A 25,122-nucleotide genomic window follows, 5' to 3' on the forward strand; every position below is an offset into this window, starting at 1 on the left:
CACATCGCCACAGTTTTTTTCTCAAGTGGGTATATCGAGAGGTGGCTCAGTAGTCATTTGTTACTTTTACTTTTCTTTTAATTGCCGTACGATGCATTTAAGTCATGGGTGTCCCAAGTGCCGCACTGGGGGGCCATTTGCAGCACTCTATTGTTTTTTTTTTTAATTTGCTCGTGGCACATTGTAAAAATACCTTTAAATAAATAAATAAAAAAAAAACAGCAGGTAATTTTACAAGACTAAAATCAAAATATTAGGAATATTAGGAAATATTGAGAAAATAAAGTCATAATAGAAAAAGAGTTGTAATATTCAGAGAATAAAGTCGTAATATTAGAAGGGGAAAAAATTTCATTTTAGAAGCTTAAACTTGAAATATTTAAGAACATTATTTTTTAAAGTCATAATACTATGAGAAACAGAATAAAGTTGAAATTTGTATTAAATTAGGTTGGGGAAAAATATATAATATTCTGAGAATGAGGTAAAAATAATATGGGAATTTTGAGAAAAAGAAAATATTTTGAGAAGAAAGTTTAAATATTTGGGGAAATAAACCTATCAAAAATGGAAAAAGGAGCAAAGAAGTGTAATGTAAAGAGATCAAAATTCATATTAACTTATTAAATACCAAAGGCATTGTTATACATTTTTATAAACCTGTGCGCCCGACCCCAACACAGTATTTATACGTCTTTTATGTGTTTTTGCGCAAGAGGCAAAACGAGGTGATGGCGCAACTCATCTAAAAAGGCTGGTACTGAAGGGGTTGTCTTTTGAAAAATGGCTGGGATTGAATGAGTTAATAATCCGCTTTTCCACCTATGTCACAAAACATTTTTCTTGAAACATACAGTATATATGATTTATTAGCATATCTACATGGGTTGGTTTACAAAATGTAAAATATCAAAATGGCACCCCCCATCCTTTGATTTGTCAGTCTGTGGCCTTCAGTGGAAAACGTTTGGCAGTTCACCAGGAGTGCAAATAAACCTAGTGACCTCTTGACTATTGTGACCTCTGTGCTTATGCAGGCCCATCTGCCGTTCGCCGTGGTGGGGAGCGTGGAAGAAGTGAAAGTTGGCAACAAAACAGTGAGGGCCAGGCAGTACCCCTGGGGTGTCGTGCAAGGTGAGAACTGCTTCAAAGCTTTGTGGGTGTGTTGTTGGCGGTTAGGCGGGTTTTGTTTAGTAGATGAACACTGCTACGGCACTTCAAGTGGGAGTCGGTGAACGATCAAGTCCTACATTACCATTTATTCTGCCAATGCTAACATTATACAGCAGCATCAATGGCTCATAACAATGAAAAACCTAGAGCAGATCCTGTAAAAGGGATCGGACTTGATGGAAGTCTGTACTTGCATGCGATCCAGTTTTGTTTTTCTGGTTACCCTGGTGACTCCTCCTGAAAACTGCTCACAAATGAAAAAGGTGATAATTATGGACTTATGTACTGTAAATCACGCAGTCCCAACACGTCTGCATACTACTATTACAAAAATACACATATTGTTAAATTAGTACCTTCTAAACATTGTCTTTGTAAAGACAGACATTTTGATACAGATCTTATACCGGAGCTCATCAAATCCACATACACACAGTCTGAACGCTGCCTTCTTTTTGTTCATACTCCTTTCTATCTGCTGGCAACTTTTGGGGGAAAAAAACTCACGCGGTACCACAGGAAACAATGAGGGGGCAGTGTAACAGCGGCAAATCCTAGCTAAAGCTTCTTTAGGGAACTTTAGAGTAGTTACTGAGGAACTAATGAGTAGTGGTTAGGGTTAGGTAGGTTAGTTCCTCATGGACTACTGTAATTTTGTGTACAACAGCCGATGATACAACTTATTAATGGATAAACGTGCCCAATGCATTGGACACATGGAAGTATAAAGGGCGTGACATTGACACAACTTAAAATGCACACAGGAAGCAAACAAGAAGCCTTTATCGGGATCCACACCAAAATGCAGCGGGTTTGTCACTGGCATCATCGCCATTTCCTGTTCCCGTTCTCTGCATTTAGTATGCAGTGGTTTTACAAACAACATAAAAAAGCCAAAGAAATGGCAAAATATGATTGCAGACTCACTTGGACCTTTTTTTAGACATAGTTTTCCCACAAATGCTGGTTAGCGTTCAAATCTTGAGATCCAGTAGGACGGGAAGTGGATTTCCAATCAGAACACGAGCGCTTCTGGTCCAAAGCCTTTTCGTCCCTCTCTTTATAGATATTATTAGCAGAGGACACTGTCATTTGAAGGATATGTATTTTTTGCAGAGTGCCCGCAGCTGTGACTTTGACTTCATGCAGAGTGACACTCACCAAGGGTTGAGCTTGGGGAGACTGTGTGTGTATTTTTCCTCAGTTTCCCCATTTTAACTGTAATTCTCCTTGTAAATATGGTTTCAATTTGATCATATTGGACCACTCCACCTATCCACCCAGTTTATGGCTCCTGTGTCCTCACACCTGTCCCTCATCCGGTGTCCACTCTCATTGTCCAACCTTGAAAATGACAGTTGTTAAATAATGTTGCACATCTCCTTGGGACGACATTTCTATTTATTTATATTTTACTCCATGAGTCACCGCAAAGCTCTTGTCCATCATAATAATTCACCATCCTTAGTGGTTTTAGGCGTTGTGAGTATGACGTACTGTATCTCGCAAACCGATGGCTCAGCCTTCATGCCGCACACTTGCACAGCGCGCACGGACGCACGCTCCAGCTGAAAGGAGGCTTTGTGCGAGTGGAAACAATTTGTCGAAGGCAAATGTCAAATAGATGTGCTATGCTAACCTCTCAAAAGAGCCATGAGAAATGTGCCTGGAGTCGAGGAAGGACAGGGGAAGGACTGTCTACTTGGGGGGGGGGCCTCCTGAGCTTTGTTGGCGTGTGTTTTCCTTTAAGAATGTTGCCGCTGTTATCTCTGAACGCCAGATGTTTTCTCAGCTATTTGTCTGCCCGTGCTTCAGCTAGTATTTGTATGCAAACATGGAAGCTATTTAGCACTTAACTGCCACTTGCTTTCTCAGTTGACAACTATGCATTTGTTTTTTTTTTTTTCCCCTCTGCTACACTGCAAGACAAATTTCTCTCTCTCCCCTTCTTGTTTGTGTACTTCTGTCTGCTGTTTGTGTGCGTGCAAGCAAGGCCGTGGTCAGCACAAATAGAATGTTACATGACAAATGAACAGCCCGAGCTCAGCAGCCCGAGCCAAGCCCCCGCAGAACATCATCATCATCATGTCTAAGTTGTTAGTCCTCACGGATGGCGTGCTCATGCAGCATACTTACCCCTCTTAACCATCTTGGCTACTTTGAGTTAATCCAGTTGTGTTCAAGAAAACTTTGTTTGTTTCGTTATTTGATTGTCCTCTACCAGTCAATAAGGTGCCAAACTCTCTGCATTACTGGGAAATAAAACATTTTTATTCTAATGCATTACAATCTTCTTAAACTTAATCAGCTGTTAAAATTTTCTTGTATTTTATTTGTGTATTGTATAATAATAACTGTCCAATGAAAAAATATATCCAATTTTTTCCCCCTTTTTATTCAAAATTTGATTATGAAGAATTGGGGCCACATTGGGGGGGGAAAAAAAGGAGTTTTCGAGAATAAAGTCGTAAATTTCCGAGAAACAAGTTGTAAATTTGCAAAAAATATAAATTTCCGAGAATAAAGGCTTAAATTTATGAGGAAAAAAAGTCATATTACCTTTGCCCAAGGCCAAAGGTCACTTAAGCCCCCTCCTCTTCATAGCTGTCTCAGGTAATGCCTGTTACGACCGAGTATTAAACTAATTTGAGATTTCAGGAATAAAAAGAAAAAACTCAGAATATTACGAGAATAAAGTCGTACATTTACGAGAAAATTCCCTCTGACTCGTAATATTATGACTTTATTCTCGTAAATTTACGACTTTATTCCTGTTTTATTACGACTTTTTTTCTCGCAAATTTCTGACTTTATTCTCATATATTTACAACGTTATTCTCGTCATATTACGACTTTTTTTTCTCGTAAATTTATGACTTAAAAAAAAATAAAGTTGTAAATTTACGAGAACAAAGTCAGAAATTTACGAGAAAACAGTCGTAAATTTACGAGAATAAAGTCGTAAATTTACGACTTTACGAGAAAAGTCATATTACGAGAATAAAGTCATAATTTTACGAGAAAAAAAGTCATAGTATTACAAGAATAAAGTCGTAAATTTACGAGAATAAAGTCGTAATATTATGTGTACATTTACAACTTTTTTTTTTGTACATTTTACGAGAATAAAGCCTCAATCTCAGATCATAATTTTTTTCAATGTGGCCCTAATACTCCGTCGTAGGGGTTTTGCAGGCTTAAAACAAACATAATAATTGTAAAAAAAACTAAAGTTGGTTACTTTGCGGATTTCACTTATTGCGGGCAGTTTGGGGAACCTATCCCTTGTGATAAACGAGGGAACACTGTACTGTATAATGAACATGCACATACAATAAATCAAGCCCACGATGTTAGTTTGTACGTTCCCAATGGTATGTTTATGTGTCCACCCGGAGAGCTCATAGCTTGTAGTGTAGATGAATTCAAGCACCCTGCGGCTCCTGCTGTTATGTGGCAACGCTATGTGGAAAGGACACGTGCCATCATGCTGCACGTGTCCTCCACCGCCACCACATATGACACTACAAAGATGCTCTTTCATAGCATCTTTCTGACTTTTACTACTAACAAGATGATCACATTAACCCTCTGAAGTTATTTCCGCCTGCATTATGATGCCTTCTAGACACATTTTTCTAGTTAATCGTATAAAATGACATGTCGGAAGCCACAATGTATCCCACCTGACATCATGTGCACATAGTTTTGTAATGGGTTGGCTCAGGGAGGTTTTTGACTGTTGGCTCCACCATAACATAATTCCATCATCATCATCATCGGTGGAACAAAAATGACGCACAGGATTCATTTCCACCCTGCTTTCAGTCTGTCAGGCAGGAAGCACATCCTGCTCTCTGTCCCACCTTCACACAAGTGTGAGCGAGCCTTTATTGGCAGGATATTGGTAGATTTTTTTTTTTTTTGGTGATTTTGTGAAGATACCATATCCCTGTTAAGGAATGTTTTACGATGTGTGTGGGTTTTTTTGGGGGGGGGGGTTTACACGTAGAGGAAGGGACGGCAAGCGGGTGACAGATGGGCTATGTTGGAATGTGTTGGGAAATGCAGCCGGGAGCTTGACTTGGCAGTAAAAGCATTTCACATTTGTTGAAAGGCTCTCAGAAGGTGGGAAGATGGTGCTTTGCATATGAACACTAAAGGATTCCGGATTATTTTGTTCACTTTATTTCCATCTCATAAGATAGTGGTTACAATAACCTACCAGTTATTAATAAAACACGTCAACATAGTGTTCCTGTGCCTGTGCTTTTCCCGTGCCTGTGACTTTGTGGATTATTTTGAGTTTGACTTTGGTGTTCTCTATTATGCAGTTGGCAGGTATGATTAACAACTGGCAGGAGGGAATGATCCATTCAATATATTTTATGACGTATTTTTACTGTGCTTGAGCAGACCCTCTCTTTGCCCTTGTGGATTATTGTGAATCGTTTTAGTGATTTCTATTATGCAAATTGGCGGTTATTGTTAATAACTGGCATTTACGGTTTGTTACTGGTGAAGGTATTGAAGACGGTATTGCAGAAAACCAATGATGGACTTTGTGGTGTGTTTTTCCCCCTCAAGTGGAGAATGAGAGCCACTGCGACTTTGTCAAACTCCGAGAGATGCTGATCCGAGTCAACATGGAGGATCTGAGGGAGCAGACCCACGCACGACACTACGAGCTGTACCGCCGCTGTAAGCTGGAGGAGATGGGCTTCAAAGACACCGACCCAGACAGCCAGCCCTTCAGGTACCGAGGGGAGGAAGGAGGCTCCGCGATGCAAATCCAAGCACCCAGCACGCTATCAACTGTTTTATTTGTCTTCTTTGCAGTCTTCAGGAGACTTACGAGGCCAAGAGGAAAGAGTTCTTGGGAGACCTGCAGCGTAAAGAGGAAGAAATGCGACAGATGTTTGTCAACAAAGTTAAGGAGACGGAAGCAGAGCTGAAGGAAAAGGAGCGAGAGGTCAGTATCTGCAGCAAGGTTATGTACATAAACTAATGACAAAGAATGCAGATGACATTGATTTATGACAACAAATGTAAATCAGGATACCCTTTTGCCATTAAATTGTGCTTGATGATCAATAAAATAGCTTTAAAGGTTTTTACTGAGAATAGACAACCCCAAAAACATAATCTACACGTGTTTAGTGACCTTAAAAAGCCATCTGAGTCTCATTGGTCCTGGTCCATTTTGGGTTTCTGCGTAAAATGATGGCAGCTATTTGTTTGTTTGTGTGCTTTTTGATTCACTTCAATTAATTTGTGTCTTGTTTTTTTGTATTCAGTGAGTTTCATGGTGGATACGTATGGTGATGCATATGTTTTGTAAATTTTGCAAACGTTTCTGAGCGAACCAAGTTTAATTTTGGGGGATTTGAATCTGAGACGCACCTATGAATGAATTGATCAGGAGTTACTTCCCTTTCAGTCTTAAGTCTTCATCTTACCAAGACGTTTTGGATGTTTCTACACAGGGAACAGCTTTGGGAAGACATGTTTTAACCCTAAAAGACATTGTTGGATGAAACCGGTGTGAAAGAATACCTCTGATGTCAACTCCGTTAAGCACTTATGAGACTTATTAGACTCCCAAATAGTCTTCTGGATGAAATTGCCACAGAAACACTTCAAAATATTGTAAAATGTCTACCCAAACGAACGGCAAGCTGGAAAGGCTCCGTATTTTCTTCCATTGTCACTTACTGCAGATACAGTATAATGAGAAAGGGTCCCAATACTTTTGTCCATATGGTGTACAAAAGCATCAGTATAATACATCATACGTACAGTAAGTCAAAAGCTTGGACGCGCGCTCTCATGTTATTCAATGACGAGGTTTGTCCAATTGTTTGATTAGTACTGTAGTAGTCAGTACAGTATAATTAGTGTTAAGCTATAACATAATATAATATCAGACATAATCAATATCATGAGTGTTTTAACTCGAATTGCCTCGATAATCACCGCGAACATCACTTGTCTGTCTGCAGCTGCACGACAAGTTCGAGCAGTTGAAGCGGATGCACCAGGACGAGAAGAGGAAAGTGGAGGAGAAGCGGCGCGACCTGGAGGAGGAGATGAACGCCTTCAACAGGAAGAAGGTGGCCGCCGAGACGCTGTCCCTATCTCAGCCGCTCAAGAAAGACAAGGACAAGAAAAAGTAAGTAACTAACTTCCTCCTTTTTAACCCGTCTCTTGTCGTCTCATCCCGTCTTGTCTTGCCGTTACAAGCCTTCGAAGCGGGTTGGCAGCTCATAAAGCCACTTTAAGGAGAATGCTGAGAGACACATTCAAAATATAAATATAATATTTCAGATATACTGTATATACATAATGTACTGTGCCAAGGTCTTAATGTCTTTCTCTGCATTAGCAATGACATTACTTGGGAGCCTCAAGCTCAGGTTTAATTTCGGTACAACTTCGGTACTTCAATACCTGGTCTGGTTTTTTAACCTCAATTTTAGCTTTTTGCCGCAATTACTTTTTCTTATTATGATATATAAATATACTACTAAACATATGACTTTATTAAAATTATTATTATTATTGTTGTTTCTAATAATATTTTAGGTTCCTGGTTATAAAACTATTGTTATGCTAGTGGTTCTTCAGTTATTTTATTTTTTAAACCTTAATTTTAGGTCTTTGGCCTAATTTATGATCTATTTATCATTAGTGTACAGTATCATCATAGCTCGTATTTCTTTATTATGAATGTGTTGCTTTATTTTACTTTTTGTCTGAATGAAGGCCGTTACGGTAGTTATTATTCCTATATATATATATATATATATTGTTATTGTTGTGCAATTTATTCTGTTTTTAACCTAATTTTATTTTGGTCTTAAGTGTTTATTTTTATCAGTTGCTATTTATTATAAAATAAATAATATAAATAATTCTGACTTTTTAACTATTTAAGGCAATTTTATTATTATTATTATTATTATTATTATTATTATTATTATTATTATTATTATTATTAACATTTCTCACACTAAATGTCACCTAGACGTTTTATAATTTCCTTCACGTTCTTCTGTGTTTTCTGATTTTCTCTACTATACCAAATATTTATTGTCATAATAGCATTGCTGAAACAATGAACTTTTGCACGGCAGACTGTGTCAATAATAATAATAATAATAATAGATACGTAAAATATGTGACTTCTTCGAAGCGATGATGTCATGACTTTGCCTACACGTAAATGCACTTACAGTGCCATCCCTATACTGCTCACAACCACCAGAGGGCATATTTGCAATGTATGTGGGGATTGCTATGATATGCTGTGATGTATCTTCAAGAAGTATAGCCCTCAACATGTCTCAGCATTCAATGGTAGCATAATAAGTAATAAAACACACCAGAGTTTCCAAAGAAGGCCTCGCTGACCCTGCTTGACATTTCCTGTCCTCTTCCTCTTTCCTCCCTCGCTCTAATTGTTGGGAGACTCTCGCACCACTGAAGCTAACTTTGCACAGTGGAAAAAACGACGTTCTCTGTTGATGCGTGCTGTTGCCATTAAGATACGCCTGGGTAGAACCACCAGACTGGATTTTCTTGTTTGAGATCCAAATCTAGTACTTGTTCCTGTTTCTGTTTTCTGTCATCCACTCAGTCATCATCATCACCTACATACTTTTACCGTGTTAAACTTCATTTATGTTTGTCATATATTTTTGTCTGGTGTGGGTGTGGCGTCAGTTTGCTGCACCTTAAGGCTATAAATGATTTAGCATGTCATTTAGCAACATTACTAGCAGACAAGTAAATGTTGTACATTGAAATGCTTCCTTTTGATTGACACCATCATTTTTACGGCACTGCATGATGTCATTTGATTGCACCACAATAATAAACACCACCACCTCCGATCATCCCTCATGATCGCTGATCATCCTACATATCTTTTATCCCAGTCTGACGTTGGCATCCTTCCGTTTGAATGGCTTGAATTTAAGTTTCAATTTTTTTGTCCACTCACAGCGGCTACGGTTTAAGTCTGCATTTTTAATTTAGTACCAAATCGAAGGGGGAAGTTTATCACTCACGATAAAGCAGTATCCGAAGTACAAAAATACATACAACCAACGATAACGCTTCATTTTCGGGGGAATCCCCCACTCACGGTGACAGGTTTTCACGGGGATTGGAGCAGCTATATAAATGGACACAGATGAAACACTCTTAATGCACAAAAACGTACTTATATGTTCATATGATGCACAGTGAACAACTTCACGCTCCGTTCTCCTTGCGCCGTGAGACGTTCAGGCGCACTCGTAATTGTGAGTGTTTGGCGCTAATTGTTTTTCATTTTTATTCATGTACCCCCTATGGCAATTGGTGTACCCCTGGGGGTACGCGTACCCCACTTTGGGAACCTTGGCCGTATAGGATGTTTCACCACCGTTTTTTTTTTGTTTTTTTTTTACAGTGGCCGAGAAGTGTTTAAAATGTTAACAGAAAGCAAAGCAAATCACAATTACACCACCCGGAAGGGGAATGTACCAAATCCCAGAGTCATAGGAAGTGAAAACGTTTGGACCAATCAGCTCCGGGGGCATTGGTACGTTTCTTTTCCGGTTAATGTTGGTGACCAAGAAGTGCACAACACAAGTTACAATTCAACCATCCGGAATTGGATTGTACCCCTGTTTTGTACGCCTCATTAAAATATATTTGATGGACTCCTGTAGCCCATCTGTTCCTTCCGTCTGGTAAGTACCATTTAACAACTCCAACGACCGGCCACATGTGCAACACAATTGCGTCAAGCCGCTCAGGTGTTTACCGCAAAATGGGCAAAACATGATGCATGAACACCAGCCACAACTCCAAATGTTACCGCATTTACCAGCCATCGGACTTGTGCGCTCCAATCCCCTTCTGGGTGGTGTAACATTTTGTTTAAGTGTTTTGCACTTGTCAGCCACCAGCATTAACCGGAAAAGGAATGTACCAACTCCTCAGAGCTGACTGACCCAGACGTTATCACTTCCTATAACTCTGGCATGTGGTACATTCCCCTTCCGGGTGGTGCAATTGTAATTTGTTTTGCTTTTTTGTAACATGTTTTTTGCACTTCTTGGCCACCGTAGTTTTTGCAGTAGATGCTTAAAAACAGCAGGGTCTTGTCATTGAGAGGATCTCTGACCATTTTTTCCCCCCAGCACGCACTTAACAGCAGAATGCTCCTGTCACATGTGCTATATGATCTCTGACTAGCATTTTTGTAGTGATTCTCAAAAACAGCAGCATATAGAAGATCTCTGACAATCATTTTTGCAGCAGATCCTTAAAAACAGAAGAAACCCCATTATACTGTATAGACGATCTTGGACTAGCATTTTTGCAGTAGATTCTTAAAAACAGCTAAGTGCTGCCACATACAGTCTTTGACCAACGTTTTTGCAGTAGATCTTTAAAAACAGCACAGCACCCCTGCCATACATACTGTAGGGCGTTTGACTACCGTTTATGCGGTACATTCTTAAAAACAGCAGAGGCTTGCTGTCATTTTTGGGATCTTTGACCATTTTTTCCCAGTATGTATCAAAAGTATCAAAACCCCCTGTCATATAGAAGATCTTTGATAAGCATTTTTGCAGCATATAGGATCTTTAACTAGCGTTTTTGTCGTACATTCTCAAAAACAGCAGAGCCCTGTAATGGCACAGAGGATGTTTGCCGAACGTTTTTTTCCGTAGGTCCTTAAAAACAGCAGAATTGCTGTCAGTTAGATGGATCTTTGACTATTGTTGCAGTACTTAAAAACAGCAGAGCTCGTCTGTCATACGGAATATGTTTGACTATCATAAATTAACAGATTATTTGTATTGATTTATGACTTTATTTATGACTACTGTTTGATGAAATAAAAAAAGAGCAGCCTGCTAACTAATACACATTTGTTTTTGCCTTGGTGGAGGTTTGCACGTGACTAAGTGACACAAAACAATGACTGACGGAGGCCGAAGACACGTGCTTTACCTCCCTCGGTGGTGTCAATCAAAACAGAACACTTCTATTTGATGAATGCAGCTCCTGTATAGGATCTAGCAGGCGCATCTATTGTAGTTGCTGGGTAATGTGGAGAGTTTGCATTGACCCAAATTAAAGGTGATGGTGACCCGTTTGTAGTTTACGTAAAGATCGAACGCTTGAGTTTATCTTCTGATGAGATTTGCCGTCTAATCTGCGCGAATGAATACAAAGTGGCGCCTCACAATGACGTAGTATGTGGCTCCCTCTAGTGGCTGCTCTCGAGCAGCAACGCCATTTTATTCCTTTTTCCCCCCCCACAAATGTTTTTGCTTTTCTTATTCATTTCATTTATGTTATTATTTATGTTCTCTCATTGTTTTGTTTTTTTTTCAGTTAATTAATGGCCGCTGTTTTCCCTCCCACACATGACCACGGATTTATCATCCATCACCACACAACAACAACAACAACAACAACAACTCGTGTTTTCTTTGTGTTTTTGACATTCCATCTTGACATTGTGCACATGGACCGATGATGATGATGATGATGATGATGACGATGCCACACAATGGTGAGAGATAATATTCACTTTGACAACAATGGCCATCATTTATTCATTCAGGATCATTCTTTTTATTATTGTTGTTATTGTTTTGGACACTTTATATGAATATATGTTTGTTTTGTGTGTGTGCGTGCGTGCGTGCGTGTGTGTGTGTGATTTTTCCATCAACACACCAGAGATTGAAACCCACTAATCAACAGTCACTTTAAGACTGTTTGGTACTGCAGTGTAACAATGTAACAATTTAAGACTGTGCTTATTGTTATTTTTATTGTCTTCATTGTTTGTGAATATTGTTAGAGCGTACTCCATCTTACTATGCAATAGTGTTATAATGGAAGAAGCCCATAGTGATGTAATGGAAACTTTATTGTAAACAGTAGACGAAGCCACTACACACACACACACACACACACACACACACACACACACACACACACACACACGCACATATTCTGGAAAAACCTAAAAGCCTCAGCTTGCCAAAAAACAAGAGCAGCTGTGTTTACTGTCGTTGGAAATAAACCGAAACCTCTCCCCCGCCTCCCCCAAAGCCCGCACACATCCGTCCCACAATGTTGTTTGTCGCTGCCGACACAGGTGAAGACGTTGTGCTGTTTTTTTGCGACAAGGATGGGTGAAAAATGTAAATATTGTGTCTACAGAGGAAGTGTGTGACGGGAAAGATTACAGTGTGTTGACAGCGCGGTCCTTTGTGGACAGTCCGTGCGCGTTAACATCACCTGCAGCACACGGGCGCGTCCCAATGCTGTACATGTACGTCACGTGTCAAACTCGAGCCATGGAGGGCTGAGACACTGCTGGTTTTCTCCCCGCCCAGTTTTTCCAACAGGTGATGTAATTGATGAGCTCCTTCCCTCAGATTGAAGGAGGTGTTGATCGCTAAAATCACCCGCTTTAGTGACCGGCTGAAAAGAAAACCTGCAGTGTTTGGGCCCTCCATGGCACAAGTTTGACACCCCTGTAATTCTGTATAATATTCAAAAGAAGTGCTCAATCCAAAAATTCCGCCCTTAAAACGATAATGCACAATTTTAAAGGTGTGCACTTGAACTGCATGGTTGTGGATGTTTGTTTTTTTTAAGTAGCACATTTAACCAACAAATGTTTACACTTCAATTTATAAATACATAGAAGTAGGGCCCTTTTTAAAATGTGTTTTATTTTTTTCCACAAATTCCATTTTAATTTTTTTTAATTTCCTTTTTTTTTTTTTTTTTAACCTTTTCCACTTATTTTTCCAGCACAGAGTGTGGGCTTTTTGGTTTAGTGAATAAAATGTCCATTCATTAAATGCAAAAATCCTTGCATTTATTGATGCAATACATCATTGGCCAATTTTGCCTCGTAATTGAGAAATGGATGCAGCCTGGCTAGCTTTTAGAATGCGACGTCAACCTCTGCACACATTGCTACGAAATCTTCAACGAACTGTGATGGCCATGCTTATGATCAAGGACGACGTAGTCACCAAAGTAACTCCAATAGCGTTATTAATGTAAGATATTTTCATTTATTTATTGCTGCAAACAGTGCTCTTATTTTGAAAGCTGGAAGTGTGTTGTGTGTCCAGAATGTGTTTTGATGGATAAGGTGAGCTGGGTGCAAGAATAAACGTGCCTCTTGTCTTTTTAACTCGGAACCCGCACGTCGTTAGCGGGCATCGTAAAACGCTCGCTTACGTTACACACACACACACACACAGCCGCACTAGCATGCTCTGCTAAACTAAGCTAATCCCGCTAGCTTCCATTCATTCGCCGTAAGAGAGGACTTTCGTTAGCGTTTGTGATGAGATCCCGCCACGTTTGAGCGGTGTGCAAGTTTCACTTTCTGCAAGTTTCCGCGTTTTAACAGGGATTCCGTTAATGCGGAAATCATAGGGCCCTATTACAAATGAACAGAAGTAAAAATACAGAAAATGTAAGCCGATAATACACTAAACTATAAAATACTCACCTGCCGTCTATGAAAGTAGACACCACTATAATGACAAATACAGTAGATTACTGATTACAGTAATTATGGGTTAAATGCTTTTTCTAACAGCTCCTCTCATATTTGTTTGGTAGACTTGCAGGGCGGGTCACGTGATCCCAATAGTAAAGGGAGATTTCTTTCCATGTTGTTGCAAACTTAAAACAAAACCCAAAAGAAAACACGTGAGTCTTGAGGTCACTGCTTTATTTCTGTGATGTAGACTTAAACAGAGACACACACGTACAGTAGCTGCCCGGGGGATGTGAGGAAGAACATTGGTCGCTAGTTTATTTCCACTGGATGACTCATAACCACTTCACATTAAAAAGAATGAATGAAACAGACATCAGTAAACATAATCCTAAAAGTTTGTTTTGTGTATACAAGTCACAAAAGGACAAATAAGTGAGCGCAATAGCTTTAGCAAAATAAAATAGGATACTTCCATCCCAATATGTTTCAAATGACTAGTGTAGCTGTTATGCTAATTCATGATTATTCTCTGCTGATGCTTCAGGCTGTTTAGTAAATGAAGATTCACCATATTGACCTCAATAAAAGACAGTATTTTTTCCCTAGGAAAAAAAAAGAGGGGTCCTCTTATATTCAGAGTCAATATGGCAATTCATGAAAACCACTTGCAGCATTTAGTCATAAAATTAAAGCTTTTGTTGAAACAGTAAATACAACTAAAATGTGGTTAAAATAAAAGCTTTTTTTTGTTTTTAATTAAAACATAAGTCTTTATCTTAAAAGTGCTACCGTGGCTCTGGGGAGGTCAACCCGAGCACCTCACAAACTTAACAAAATAAGCCCTTCCTGACCCGAAAAACACTCCAAGCTTATACAAAACACAAACCGTTGTGTCAAATAAAAAAAATGACAGCGCCGTTAAAACAAACGCACACACAAAAAAAACCTTACAAAATAGTAATTTAGAACTTAAAATGGACCTCTTTTCAGTCAACTTACTGCATCAGACACTATTTCACATGGAAGTGAAGACGAGTGCACAGAAAGACAGTAAAGGTGTCAAAGTATAAATGGATTCATTTGAAACTACGATGTGCAAAGTACATTTTTTTTTTTTGGAATTCCACAACATTTGTTCTGTGGACCTTAAACCTGAACGAGTTTAATTTCTTGGCTAAGAAGCTCATGTCGTCTTTCACTGTGAACATGAAACAGTATCACAGTTCATTATTTTACGTCGTATGAAATGTGAATGGAATTACGGTATGCCTCGACTCTGCATTTTGGCGGACGGCCCAAATGTGCTCCGAGTTAACTGGCGGGGTGCAAAGGCGGACAGGGCGAGGCGCTGTCATGCGAACAGTTGACGTTACCGCTTTCTACGTCGATTCCTTCATCGTACAAACGCCTGAAAGCGTCGTAATACTCATCCGGGTCCCCAGGCTCGTCCCTGGTGTGCACCTTCCTGGTCCTCCGGACTCTTTCTCCTTCCTCTGCTTCCCCCTCGTGGATGTAAGTGCTGTCAAAGATGTAGACGGCGTTGGTGGGCAGGGAGAACTCCAGGCTGTGGAGGTATTCGTCCACCATCTCTTTGCAGCGGATGAACTCGGCGCTGTCCACCTTGAAGGGTGGCGGTAAATCCACAGGACAAATGTGAACAACATTCATCTAGTCCGACACTACGTACTTATCAGCTCCATGGAAAAGTAGCCTCAATTATAACCTCTTATGTGGAAGGACAAATAACTCTAAGGACATAGATCACCAAAGCAGGTAAAGTACGGGAGCATCATACATAAAATTGCCTGTAGTCATTAGAAAACACAACAAGCCATGTTTCCACCAAGCACCACAGTTCAGTTTAGCTCTCATCTTAAGGTTTGGAATGGTAAACCGTGATCGGACTTGTTTCCACTGCGTAGGCCGCATGCATAAAGCTGCTCCAGCTAGCATTAACCTTACATGGCGCTATCCTAGAGGAGACGCCTTCAGAGGCAACTACTTCCTTACGGTGTGAAAGTGGGTATCCATGACACAAACGGAAGACCGAAGGAAACGGGGTCCCAGTTTAAGGACTGCGAGCTTTGGGAGACCTAGCCTACACAATCTGTATGCGATTTTGACCACATTTTTGTTAATAAGGACAGTATTGCCTTTTCTAGATTCCCTGGTTGCATATTCCCACCTTTACCCTTTTTCCGGCTGCTCCAAACAAAACAAAAGTCACAATTTGGGCACGGCAACATTCCAAAAAAAAAACCAACATAGTATGTCGTCTAAGGAGGCACCTCTGAAAGCCACAGTGTTAAATGGGACGGTGGACAGTTCGGGACATTTTCTGATGATTTTCTGCTCACATGACCAACAAGAGTCCCAATTCAGGTTACTGCAACCTTAAAAAAAAAATACCTAGCGTATGTGGTCAACCCAACCCTTGTTAAAAATGGGACAGCATTGCCTTTAGGGGATTTTTCCTCCTCACATATTTCTAGCCTTGCCATTCCAAACGTCTTGGGTGCTCCCATTACAAGCCAAGGAGGAGTCAATGAAAGTCATTTAAGAACTTGGTAAAACAGGATTTCCTGGTGACGTATCCCAACCTTACCCTTGGTGTGAGTGAGGTCTCACATTACCAGCCATGAAGGGAGTACCGGTTTAGGGATTACGACCTTCTACGTAGTCTAAGGAGGCGTCACCTTCAGTTTCGTATACCCTTAAAAAGTGAAATGTTAGCAACCAAGAAGGAGTGGGAAATCAGGGACTCCACCCTTTGGAAAACCCAATCTCCAAACGGTGTCACCTTGTACCCAACTAGTCTGTCAGAAGAAGGTGTGCCACAACAACCGAGGGTCTCCTATACAGTATTTACTTGTTACTTAGAAGGAGACAAACTTAATCCAAGAGGAGACTGAGGACAGAAAGAAATTTGAAGTATAGAAAAATGTAGCGTGAAAAGGGTCCAAAGATGCAAATTGGTAGTTTTGGTACCGTTACCAACAAATCTGGGCACTAAACATAAGTGTTCTGCTTGGTAGAAACGGGGCTCAAGGCTGCCTCGTAGGCGGTTTCCTTACTTGGGCTTTCTTCAGCAGGTCCGTAAAGACGGAGAACCAGTCGGGCGTGAGCGCCTCCAGCTCCAAGGTGATGATGGCCAAGGCCAACGTGGAGCCCTTGAACTGCCAAAGCTGGTGGCAGGCCATACAGTGCTGTACCTGCCTGGTCCACAACGCCGCATGGAAGCCCGGGGGCCTCTTCTGACGGCCAGGACTTGGCGTTGGGTCCCAGCTGAGGCCGATGGACGGAATGAGGTGGGGGTGGCCGTAGACCAGCAGGGTGTGGAACTGGGATAAGACCAGAGGAACCAAAATGTTAGCGCATGATGTCATTGTTGTCTTTGTCCAACCCGGTTTGTCACCCTGGACCCCTCCAACATCGCTGCATTAGGCCCGACTACAAGTCAGCACCATGTTTGTATTGTGTTGTATGTGCAGTGCTTTTCTGTGCTCCCATTTGGAACCATCACAACACACCTGAGTCGGACCCAAAGGTAACAAAAATACTCTATACACCACGAACGTATTCTGGATATTTTGGTGGGAGAACACCGCCTTGCTCAATATCTCTCAGAGTTGCTTTGTTTGCGTCCGTAGCAACAATGAGACATGTCCACTAAAAGTGGGATTTAGTCGTCTATTCAAAAAAAAAAAAAAAAGTTCTTAATGGGACTTTTGGGACTGAATCTGCCTTTCCAAGACGGCCGGTATGGTAAAGCAACGTATTGTTGTCATGGTGACGTGTCTGACAAATTATTGGGGGGGTGGAATACAGATAAAATATTTAGGAAAAGATAATCGTTCGGTCTCAGTCGAGAGTATTTATTTGAAGATATTTATTTGAACAGAATATATAAGAAAAAGGAAAATGTCTTTATTTTTTATTATTATTTTTTTAACTGTTCTATTGCGTCTCTTTCTATTCAAGTCTTTGTAATACCTAAGTGTTGGGGGCAGTGGTCGGCTCACAATAGTGACTGCACACAAGCCTCAATAATATGATGCTGCTTTTCCGCTGCACGGTACCGCCTCGTTTCGGTTTTGCATGTCAATAACGTGCAAACATCACGCCCCATTCAACCATGAAAAACAATGGACGACGAAAAGCTTCTTGGAGAGTCCTAGAGTATCCAAGGGGAGACTACGGAGCAGATAACACTAGCATGTGTCTTTGCTTTTGTCGTTTGTAGCTGTGCATCCTCAGTGACAAATCTGCTCCACCAGTAGCGGTAGTACCTGCTTTTACCATTGGAAACGCGCCATAAGCGAGTAGGTACCGTGCAGTGGAAAAGGGGCATTAGTCTAATCCAGGAAATTGGGGGAAAAGGGTCATTTTTATGGGTTGTGGCTTTATGAACGCTCCATCAGCACTCTGGTGGTGTGATCTTTCACGGAAGGAAATGACGGCTGGCGGGATTAGCGACGCTTGAGGATGCAGGGCGAGATTACACAGAGCTGCTAAGCACATTTCCTGGACGGGTAAATCTGTTTTGAAACAATCACCGTCTGATGCCATTTTTAAGTGGGGAAAACTGTTGGAATCGTCTTGATATCACACGAGGAAAATAAAACAAACCGGTGTTTGCTTTCACGAGGTTGGGGACGGGTCAGTCAAAAGTGCCTTGGCCTGTTATGCAACCATTATCTTGCCTGTTGAGTCAAACTGTTTTTGTCTTTAAAAACAAACAAAAAAAGAACGCTGCTGTACTTACAATGTGAACGAAGTCAATGGGCGTGGCGGTGTACAAGTCCCAGTGCAGCTTGTCCAGAATGATCCGCTCCATGCGAACTATCTCCGCCGTTGAAAAGTTGCATCCGCTCTCAGCAACCAGGTCGCTAACCGAACCCACCACCTGTTTCCAAAGCAACGCGAGCCAATAAAAGTGTTGTTTTCAAATAACGCTGACGTGGGTGTTTTTATTTATTCAAAATTACCTCGTCTTCCTCGTTGATTTTGCCTGCCAGGACCAGTGAGGTAAAAGCGATACATTTGAGATATTTTGGTTGAGCCTGAAAAGAAAACATAAAAAGAATTTGGTATCATTTTTACATTATTTCCTATGGGAAATTACTTTCCAAATCCAAATAACATCGGAGGCTATAACTGGAGGTGCTGAGCATTCACAAAATACCCTTTTTTTCCCCCTTGCAATTATTCCACCTCAAACCGGCAAGTACAGTACATGCGGTCCTCGGGTTACGAACGAGGTCCGTTCCTAGACGGTCATGGAAATACCTAAACGGACTCCTAAGTCCCTCACACTGTACACAACACAAAAGGATGTTCTACACAGTCATGAAAAGATTAAATACAATAATTTAGTGTAACCCGTATTTTTAAAAAGCCATTACAGGCCTTTCTAACTTTCATCTTTCTCCTTAATGACGGTCGCGACAGTTGAGCAGTCGGGACCAAAAGAGCGGCAAATATTGGCGAGTGTGTCCACTTGCCCTGAGCTTTTTATGATCATTTTCACTTCCGTGCTGATGGCTTTCCTTTTCATTGGCACGCTGCTGCTCGGGAGAAGTCCAAAAAGTAGTGATATGTGGATGGATACCAAAATAGCGATACCATCTCTTTATGCGCTAAAATTGGTTCTCGAATCAAAACATTGACACTTGTGGTACTTCGGTCATTCGAGGTAATGTTTGTCTGCTGAAACCATGGCCGATCGTAAACGGAGCCATGGGTGAATTGTGAATAAACCCCCCACCGTTATATACTTTAGGGCGTCGTCATTACGACCCAAAAGTTTGTAATTTATGGGAGCGCGTTCATAATCACAAAACGTAAACAGAGGACCGCCTGTAATAGCAGACAAAACACAAAGAACAAACTTTTTTTTTGACAATGCTAATGTGCTTCATATACAAATAAGCAAAAACACGGCCCTGGTAATGTGCCTTGTGGCACACCATAAAGAAGCACATTCCTGTAAATGTAGTTCAATTGTTTTTCCACATAAAATGAAAAACGGTCTCAGAAAATACATTTTTCAAAGAAAATACCAAGTCTTTTCTGTACCACTTACAGGACTATTATTGCTGACATTGCCTGTATAAAAATAACTCGGTCCTGGCATTTTATAAGCCAATAATGTGGAAATATTTTTAAATTAGTAAATGCAATTCAATTGATTGAATTCAGCTTCTTTGATGTTCCAAAGTGGTTTACCTGTATTTTTTCCTTCAAATTTGTTGTGAAATAGTCACATTTTATAGCACTTGATCCAAAACCAAGCATTTTTAAGCATTTCTCCACCAGCGAGAACCACGAAACATCCCGGGGCCTACTCGTGTACCTTGACGGTGGCCAGCAGCCTGTTGAGGACACACACTCCCAACGCGAAGGTCTCTGGACAGAACTGGAAGCGTCTGTTCATGTCCCCCAGCCAGACTATCATGTCTTGGTGTTGGGATGACGAGATGTCAGCACCCTGTGGAGTCCAAGAAGACAGGAGCTTCTACAACTTATTCAAATCAATTAAAAACAAAAACAAAAAACCCACAATTTTCCTGACGAGGTACTTGGAACGCCTCACACACCTGAATGCATCCGTCCTTGAAGACGGGGACCTTCCAGAGGCGGGCCTCCCGGACCAGGGCCGCCTCCAGGAGGCCGAGAAGGCGGCGGTTCTCTGCAGCGCTCGGACCCTTCATGGCCAGCACCTCCTGGGCCAGGACAAGGCAACCAGGGCCTGCGCACCTGGTGGAAGTCAAGGACACGTGAACACATCGCTAGTCAACAGTGAATGTAAAGTAGTCAAAATGTGGGGGGACATAAAGTTGCATGAAACTTTGCAGTTTGAACCAGCACCCTGCGTGACGTCGGCGTATAGCGTTAACGCCTCAGTTCAGCGAGCATCAACAAAATCTTCGCATTTTGCTTTTTCTTTACAAACTTATTAAAATATAGACTAGATATTTTTAGTAAACAAACATTTTACAGTGGTCAACTTCGTTTTACACACCTGAGTACAGTGGAACTGCTAAAGTCCAGCGCCACAAAACCAAGTCCAATTTCGAAACGAGACCATATTTTTGGGAACAATGGGGTCGTACAGTTGAGAACTTGACCAAAAATGTGAGAGGTGAAATACTGTATGTCCCATATGTCGCACAAGACCATTAAAAAGAGAAAATCACAAATCACTTTACAAGTACACTGTCATTTGTCAAAGGTAAGACAGAGTTACTTTTTATGTTTTTCCTTTTTTTAAATCAGTGTTTTTCTTATTTTCACACTTGTATGACCTAAGAATGGGTCACTTTAAAAAAATATGCATGTTCAGGTTTCATTATCACAATCATTTGACTCTGAAACCGACCCCCCCATATCACAACAAATTGGATGTTAATTTTCTTCTCTAGTTGGTATTTTGCGCAAACATTTTACACATTGTAATCTTTTAACAGATTCCAACACCCTCAAAGACGAAAACGTGCGTCTCGGTTGGAACAAATTAACTTATTTCATCAATCCTGGCTTACCGCAACTTAAATATTGGACTTTTTCCTGTCAGAACGTAAATAAAATAATCAAGCAATGATGCAAGAATTGGATCATTTACTGCTCGCAATCACTTATAGGTTTTTTTTATTGCCATGATATGCTGTGACATATTCTTATGCGTTCCTAATTTAGGACGCAATGCTAATGTACAATTGATATTTGGACGTATGACCTGATAACACAAAGAGGCTAACTTAAAGCAATATGTGCCATATTACAGGAATTACTGTACAGTTAGTGGACATATTTCAGCGTTTAAACGCACCAAACGACTATTTGTTGTCTGTCAAAACAGATTTTAAGGAAGTAACACTATAGAGTTGCTTCACAACAGCCGCAGGAAATGCTGCACTCGGCAAGCAAACAAAAGAACAAGATCACTATTTTTAGACTTTGGTGCTCGACAAAAAAGAGAAATAAGCTATGCACATTTGAAAACCAGCAATGCAAAGTGGAGTATAGTGCGTTATGTTGAGGGAAAGGCATTGGAATCAAGGCGGGACAACAAGCTGCAGCTGCCGCACAGTTGCTGTTAGCGTCACGTACCAAACGTCCACACAAAAACAGATTGAAACATTACCTCTTCTTGCTCAAAAGTTGTATATCTCCTCGATGGAAGGTGCATTTATACGTTTTTATTTTTATTTTTTAAAAAAAGACTCAATCGCTACCAAAAGAATAAACAAGCCGAACAAAGACGATGTTGGAGAGACAAATCCGGAAGTCGTTTACGTTGGGAAGCCACATTTTAGCATTCAAAATAAGGTCGGTTTGAAAAAAACAAGGCGTAAAATGGCGCAATGGAACCGAACAGCTGCAGAAAATAAGCGCAAAAACAAGACAGGAAGCATAAAAAATCAGACAGGATTGAGGGCAGGCTGTGTTTTGAATACCAGGCCCCGCCCCTCCCGTGACGTCACTGTGCAGCAGAGAAATATGTTAGTGGGTCAAACATACGGGGCTCACACGCACAAAATGGTCGTACACACGCAGCAAATGGAAGACATTTGTGCTCAACATGTCCACTTTTGACAATAGATACTGTTACATGTATTTTATTTAAACTATTATCACCATGGGCTGCGTTTATTGTCTAAATCTGACTCTAACTTCCGGTACGAGGACCCAGTTGCTTTCTTGTCGTGGAATTTCTAGGCCAGGCATAGACGCTCTCAGCAACATTAAACACACTCTTTTAAATACAATGACAAAATGTGTGCCTATTTCATATAATTCTGCATGTATTTTATGATATTTTATATTGTTCATCACAATAAAATTGTAAATCAAACAATATTGAATACATCTGTTATATAATTGTTATTAAGTGATATTTTTAAAATATTTTTTTTAATGTTTTTTTAAATATATTTTTAAAAATTGTATTTTCCTGATTAATACAATATGCATGTATTTTTAGATTGTTTACATGCAAACAAGGTTACAGTGAAGCACATTTCATACTTTACACTTTCACAATTCAACATGTGCGAAAAGGAGTTGGAAGAAGCAGATCTTATTTAATCCTACCTTTTCGCAATATCACAGCAATCCGACATCCAGCATTTGTAAAAATTCTGTTTTTTTGTAATTATTATTTATCAAAAATATACAGCCAGACTAATATAATAATAATAATTATTATTATTGTTAGACAAATAATAATAATAATAATTACAGTGTTCCCGTGCCACATTCACCTTTCGCTGATTTTTTTAAAGTGCAATTTTGCATAATTTTTTTTTTTTCCAGCGAATGATGCTGCATTGTGTTTTTTGTCCTTGGTGTATTAGAGCAGTCTATCTGTGCTTTGTTGTATGTGTCTGTTATTGTATTTACTACTGCTACCAGTAGAGGGTGTTGTATACTCATGTTGAAGATGTGTGCAGCTCCACTTGTCTCAGTGTGTTTACGTGCCTTTACCAGCATATTAGGAACCCACAGTAGACAATAGCCGGCTAAATATTAAGCCACAACAGTCCTTATTGGCTATAGCCAATATAGAACACAATGGGCAGCGTCTCCCTTGTGCCCATTGTGTTCTGAGTCCTGATTGGCTGTAGACCATAGCCAATCAATCTGCTTCTTGCTGTCGCCAGCTAACTGCTTGAGCTGCTAGCTAAACCGTCAATGAACAACAGAAGAAGAAGAATGTAACCCGCTAAATGAATCTTCGGTTCTGGGAGGAGGACGACGGCAGGAGCAATATGTTTTAACAAGGACACAAAAACGCTACAGCTGAACGGCGCCAGGACGAAGCACGGTCACGGTGAGTCACTTCATAATTTATTGTGCCCAACCGAGTAGATTGATCGTTAAAATTCAAACAAGATTTGAACTTTTGAGAGTGTTAAAATGTGAGAAGATGTTAATGCCTGTCTGAGAAAAGTGTATCAAGTGTATTGTGAGGGGGGTTTACAGCCTTAAAACATATATAACAACCGTAAACAAACAAAGTAGGCTACTTGGCGGATTTCACTTACGAGGGGCGTATGAAAGGTTTTAAGCATCGTGTATGAGAAGCGTTGATGCATATTCAAACCAAGTTCAACCTTTTATAAGTATTCCTGACAAATTTTAAGATTCTAACATGCTTCTTATATTTTTTTTTCCAGATTTTTGAATAAGCAAGGGTCAAGGATTCAGTGAAAAATGGAGAAAACAGAAATTCATGCGGTGGCTCAGTGTGCTCAGTGGCTCCCATGGCAGCAGTTCACGACTGTGGATTCCAACTGGTTCCACATCCACCTTATTTGCCAGACCTGGCCCCCCTCCGACTTCCATCTTTTCCCCCCCAAATGAAAAAAAGCCTTGACTGGTCGCCATTTTGCCAGTGATGATGATGATGATGTCATAGCTGCAGTTGAGGGGTTCCTTGAGTCCCAAACAAAAGAGTTCTTCTACACCGGGATAAAAGCGCTTCAGCGCCGTTGGAGCAAGTGTTCAGCCCCTTGAGGGGGACTCTGTTGAAAAAGAAATGACCAAAAATCCCTTTTAGTTTTTCTGATGCTTAAAACTTTTCATACACCCCTCGCATTGCGAGCTATTTTTGGAACCTATCCCCGGCGATAAGAGGGAACTCTGTATTTCATTATGATTATTATTGGTACTGATTTCAGAATTATTAACATTTTTCATGTTTGTATGAATAGTAATAATAAAACATGGAGCTGACGTGATGAAATAGGCAGAAATAACAACTCTCAGACACCGGTGTCCAAAATGCAGGCCAGGGGCGATTTGCGGTACGCAGCTTTTTAGTTTTTTGTTTTGCTTTGTAAAACTAAAATGAAACAAAAGTCGTGATGTTATCCCACCATTGCTAACAACTTAGCTTTGTCACTTACCACACAAAGCTGCGATATAGGCTGATGTTTCTTTAAGCTGCTCAGCATATCTTGGCCTATGTTGGATTGTTTTTAGCCTGATTACCGGGAAAAAAAAGTGAAGAATGGAAGATGTTTGAAAAGGAGTAGGAAGAATATGAGAGTCGAGGTAAAAACACTCACATTAGGAGGGTCTCAGGGCTCCTCTGCAGGCTTCAGCTTATGGATGGCGTGTGGATAAAAGTGTCAGGTCTAACTTTGTGAAACCTCCTTCCTGGTCTAATGTGCACCCTGGTGGCTAAAGAATGTTCCCACTAACTAGCAGCGCGGCAACCAATCAGAATCAGCCAGCTTCATGCTGTCAGGAGCACTCTGTGCACTCCGCTGAGCACATTATGGCGCTAAAGTCGCAGTCTGAGCTCCTCGCTTTGATCCCGGTCAGAGATGCTGCGTGCTTTTCTTGTCCGTCTCATTGTTGACATTGACGACATGCGTGTGTTCAAAACC

General features: G+C 40.5%; 2 protein-coding genes across 5 annotated transcripts in view; one reads left to right on the plus strand and one right to left on the minus strand.

Annotated features, from left to right (window-relative positions):
- septin8a (septin 8a) overlaps positions 1–19,267 on the plus strand; it is a 40,184-nt gene extending 20,917 nt beyond the window's left edge. For 2 of the 4 annotated variants that reach the window (XM_054754668.1, XM_054754669.1), the window contains 5 exons: positions 1,038–1,134; positions 5,761–5,929; positions 6,013–6,145; positions 7,176–7,345; positions 16,813–19,267. In XM_054754668.1, coding sequence (XP_054610643.1) covers positions 1,038–1,134; positions 5,761–5,929; positions 6,013–6,145; positions 7,176–7,345; positions 16,813–16,981 — 738 coding nt within the window. In that variant the 3' untranslated portion in view covers positions 16,982–19,267. Of the gene's footprint in view, positions 1–1,037; positions 1,135–5,760; positions 5,930–6,012; positions 6,146–7,175; positions 7,346–11,574 lie in introns of all 4 variants that reach the window. The other 2 variants (XM_054754670.1, XM_054754671.1) reach the window with 2 other exon arrangements.
- Positions 18,435–22,184, minus strand: ccni2 (cyclin I family, member 2). The gene is made up of 5 exons (XM_054754672.1): positions 21,870–22,184; positions 20,323–20,482; positions 20,079–20,213; positions 18,712–18,786; positions 18,435–18,629 (listed from the first exon to the last, which is right to left on the minus strand). The coding sequence occupies exons 2-5, from the start codon at positions 20,434–20,436 to the stop codon at positions 18,435–18,437; spliced, it is 519 nt and encodes a 172-aa protein (XP_054610647.1). The 5' UTR covers positions 20,437–20,482; positions 21,870–22,184.
- Between the last annotated feature and the right edge of the window lie 2,938 nt (positions 22,185–25,122).

The sequence above is a fragment of the Dunckerocampus dactyliophorus genome, chromosome 16, assembly GCF_027744805.1.
Source record: "Dunckerocampus dactyliophorus isolate RoL2022-P2 chromosome 16, RoL_Ddac_1.1, whole genome shotgun sequence".
In the NCBI taxonomy this organism is placed as follows: Eukaryota; Metazoa; Chordata; class Actinopteri; order Syngnathiformes; family Syngnathidae; genus Dunckerocampus; species Dunckerocampus dactyliophorus.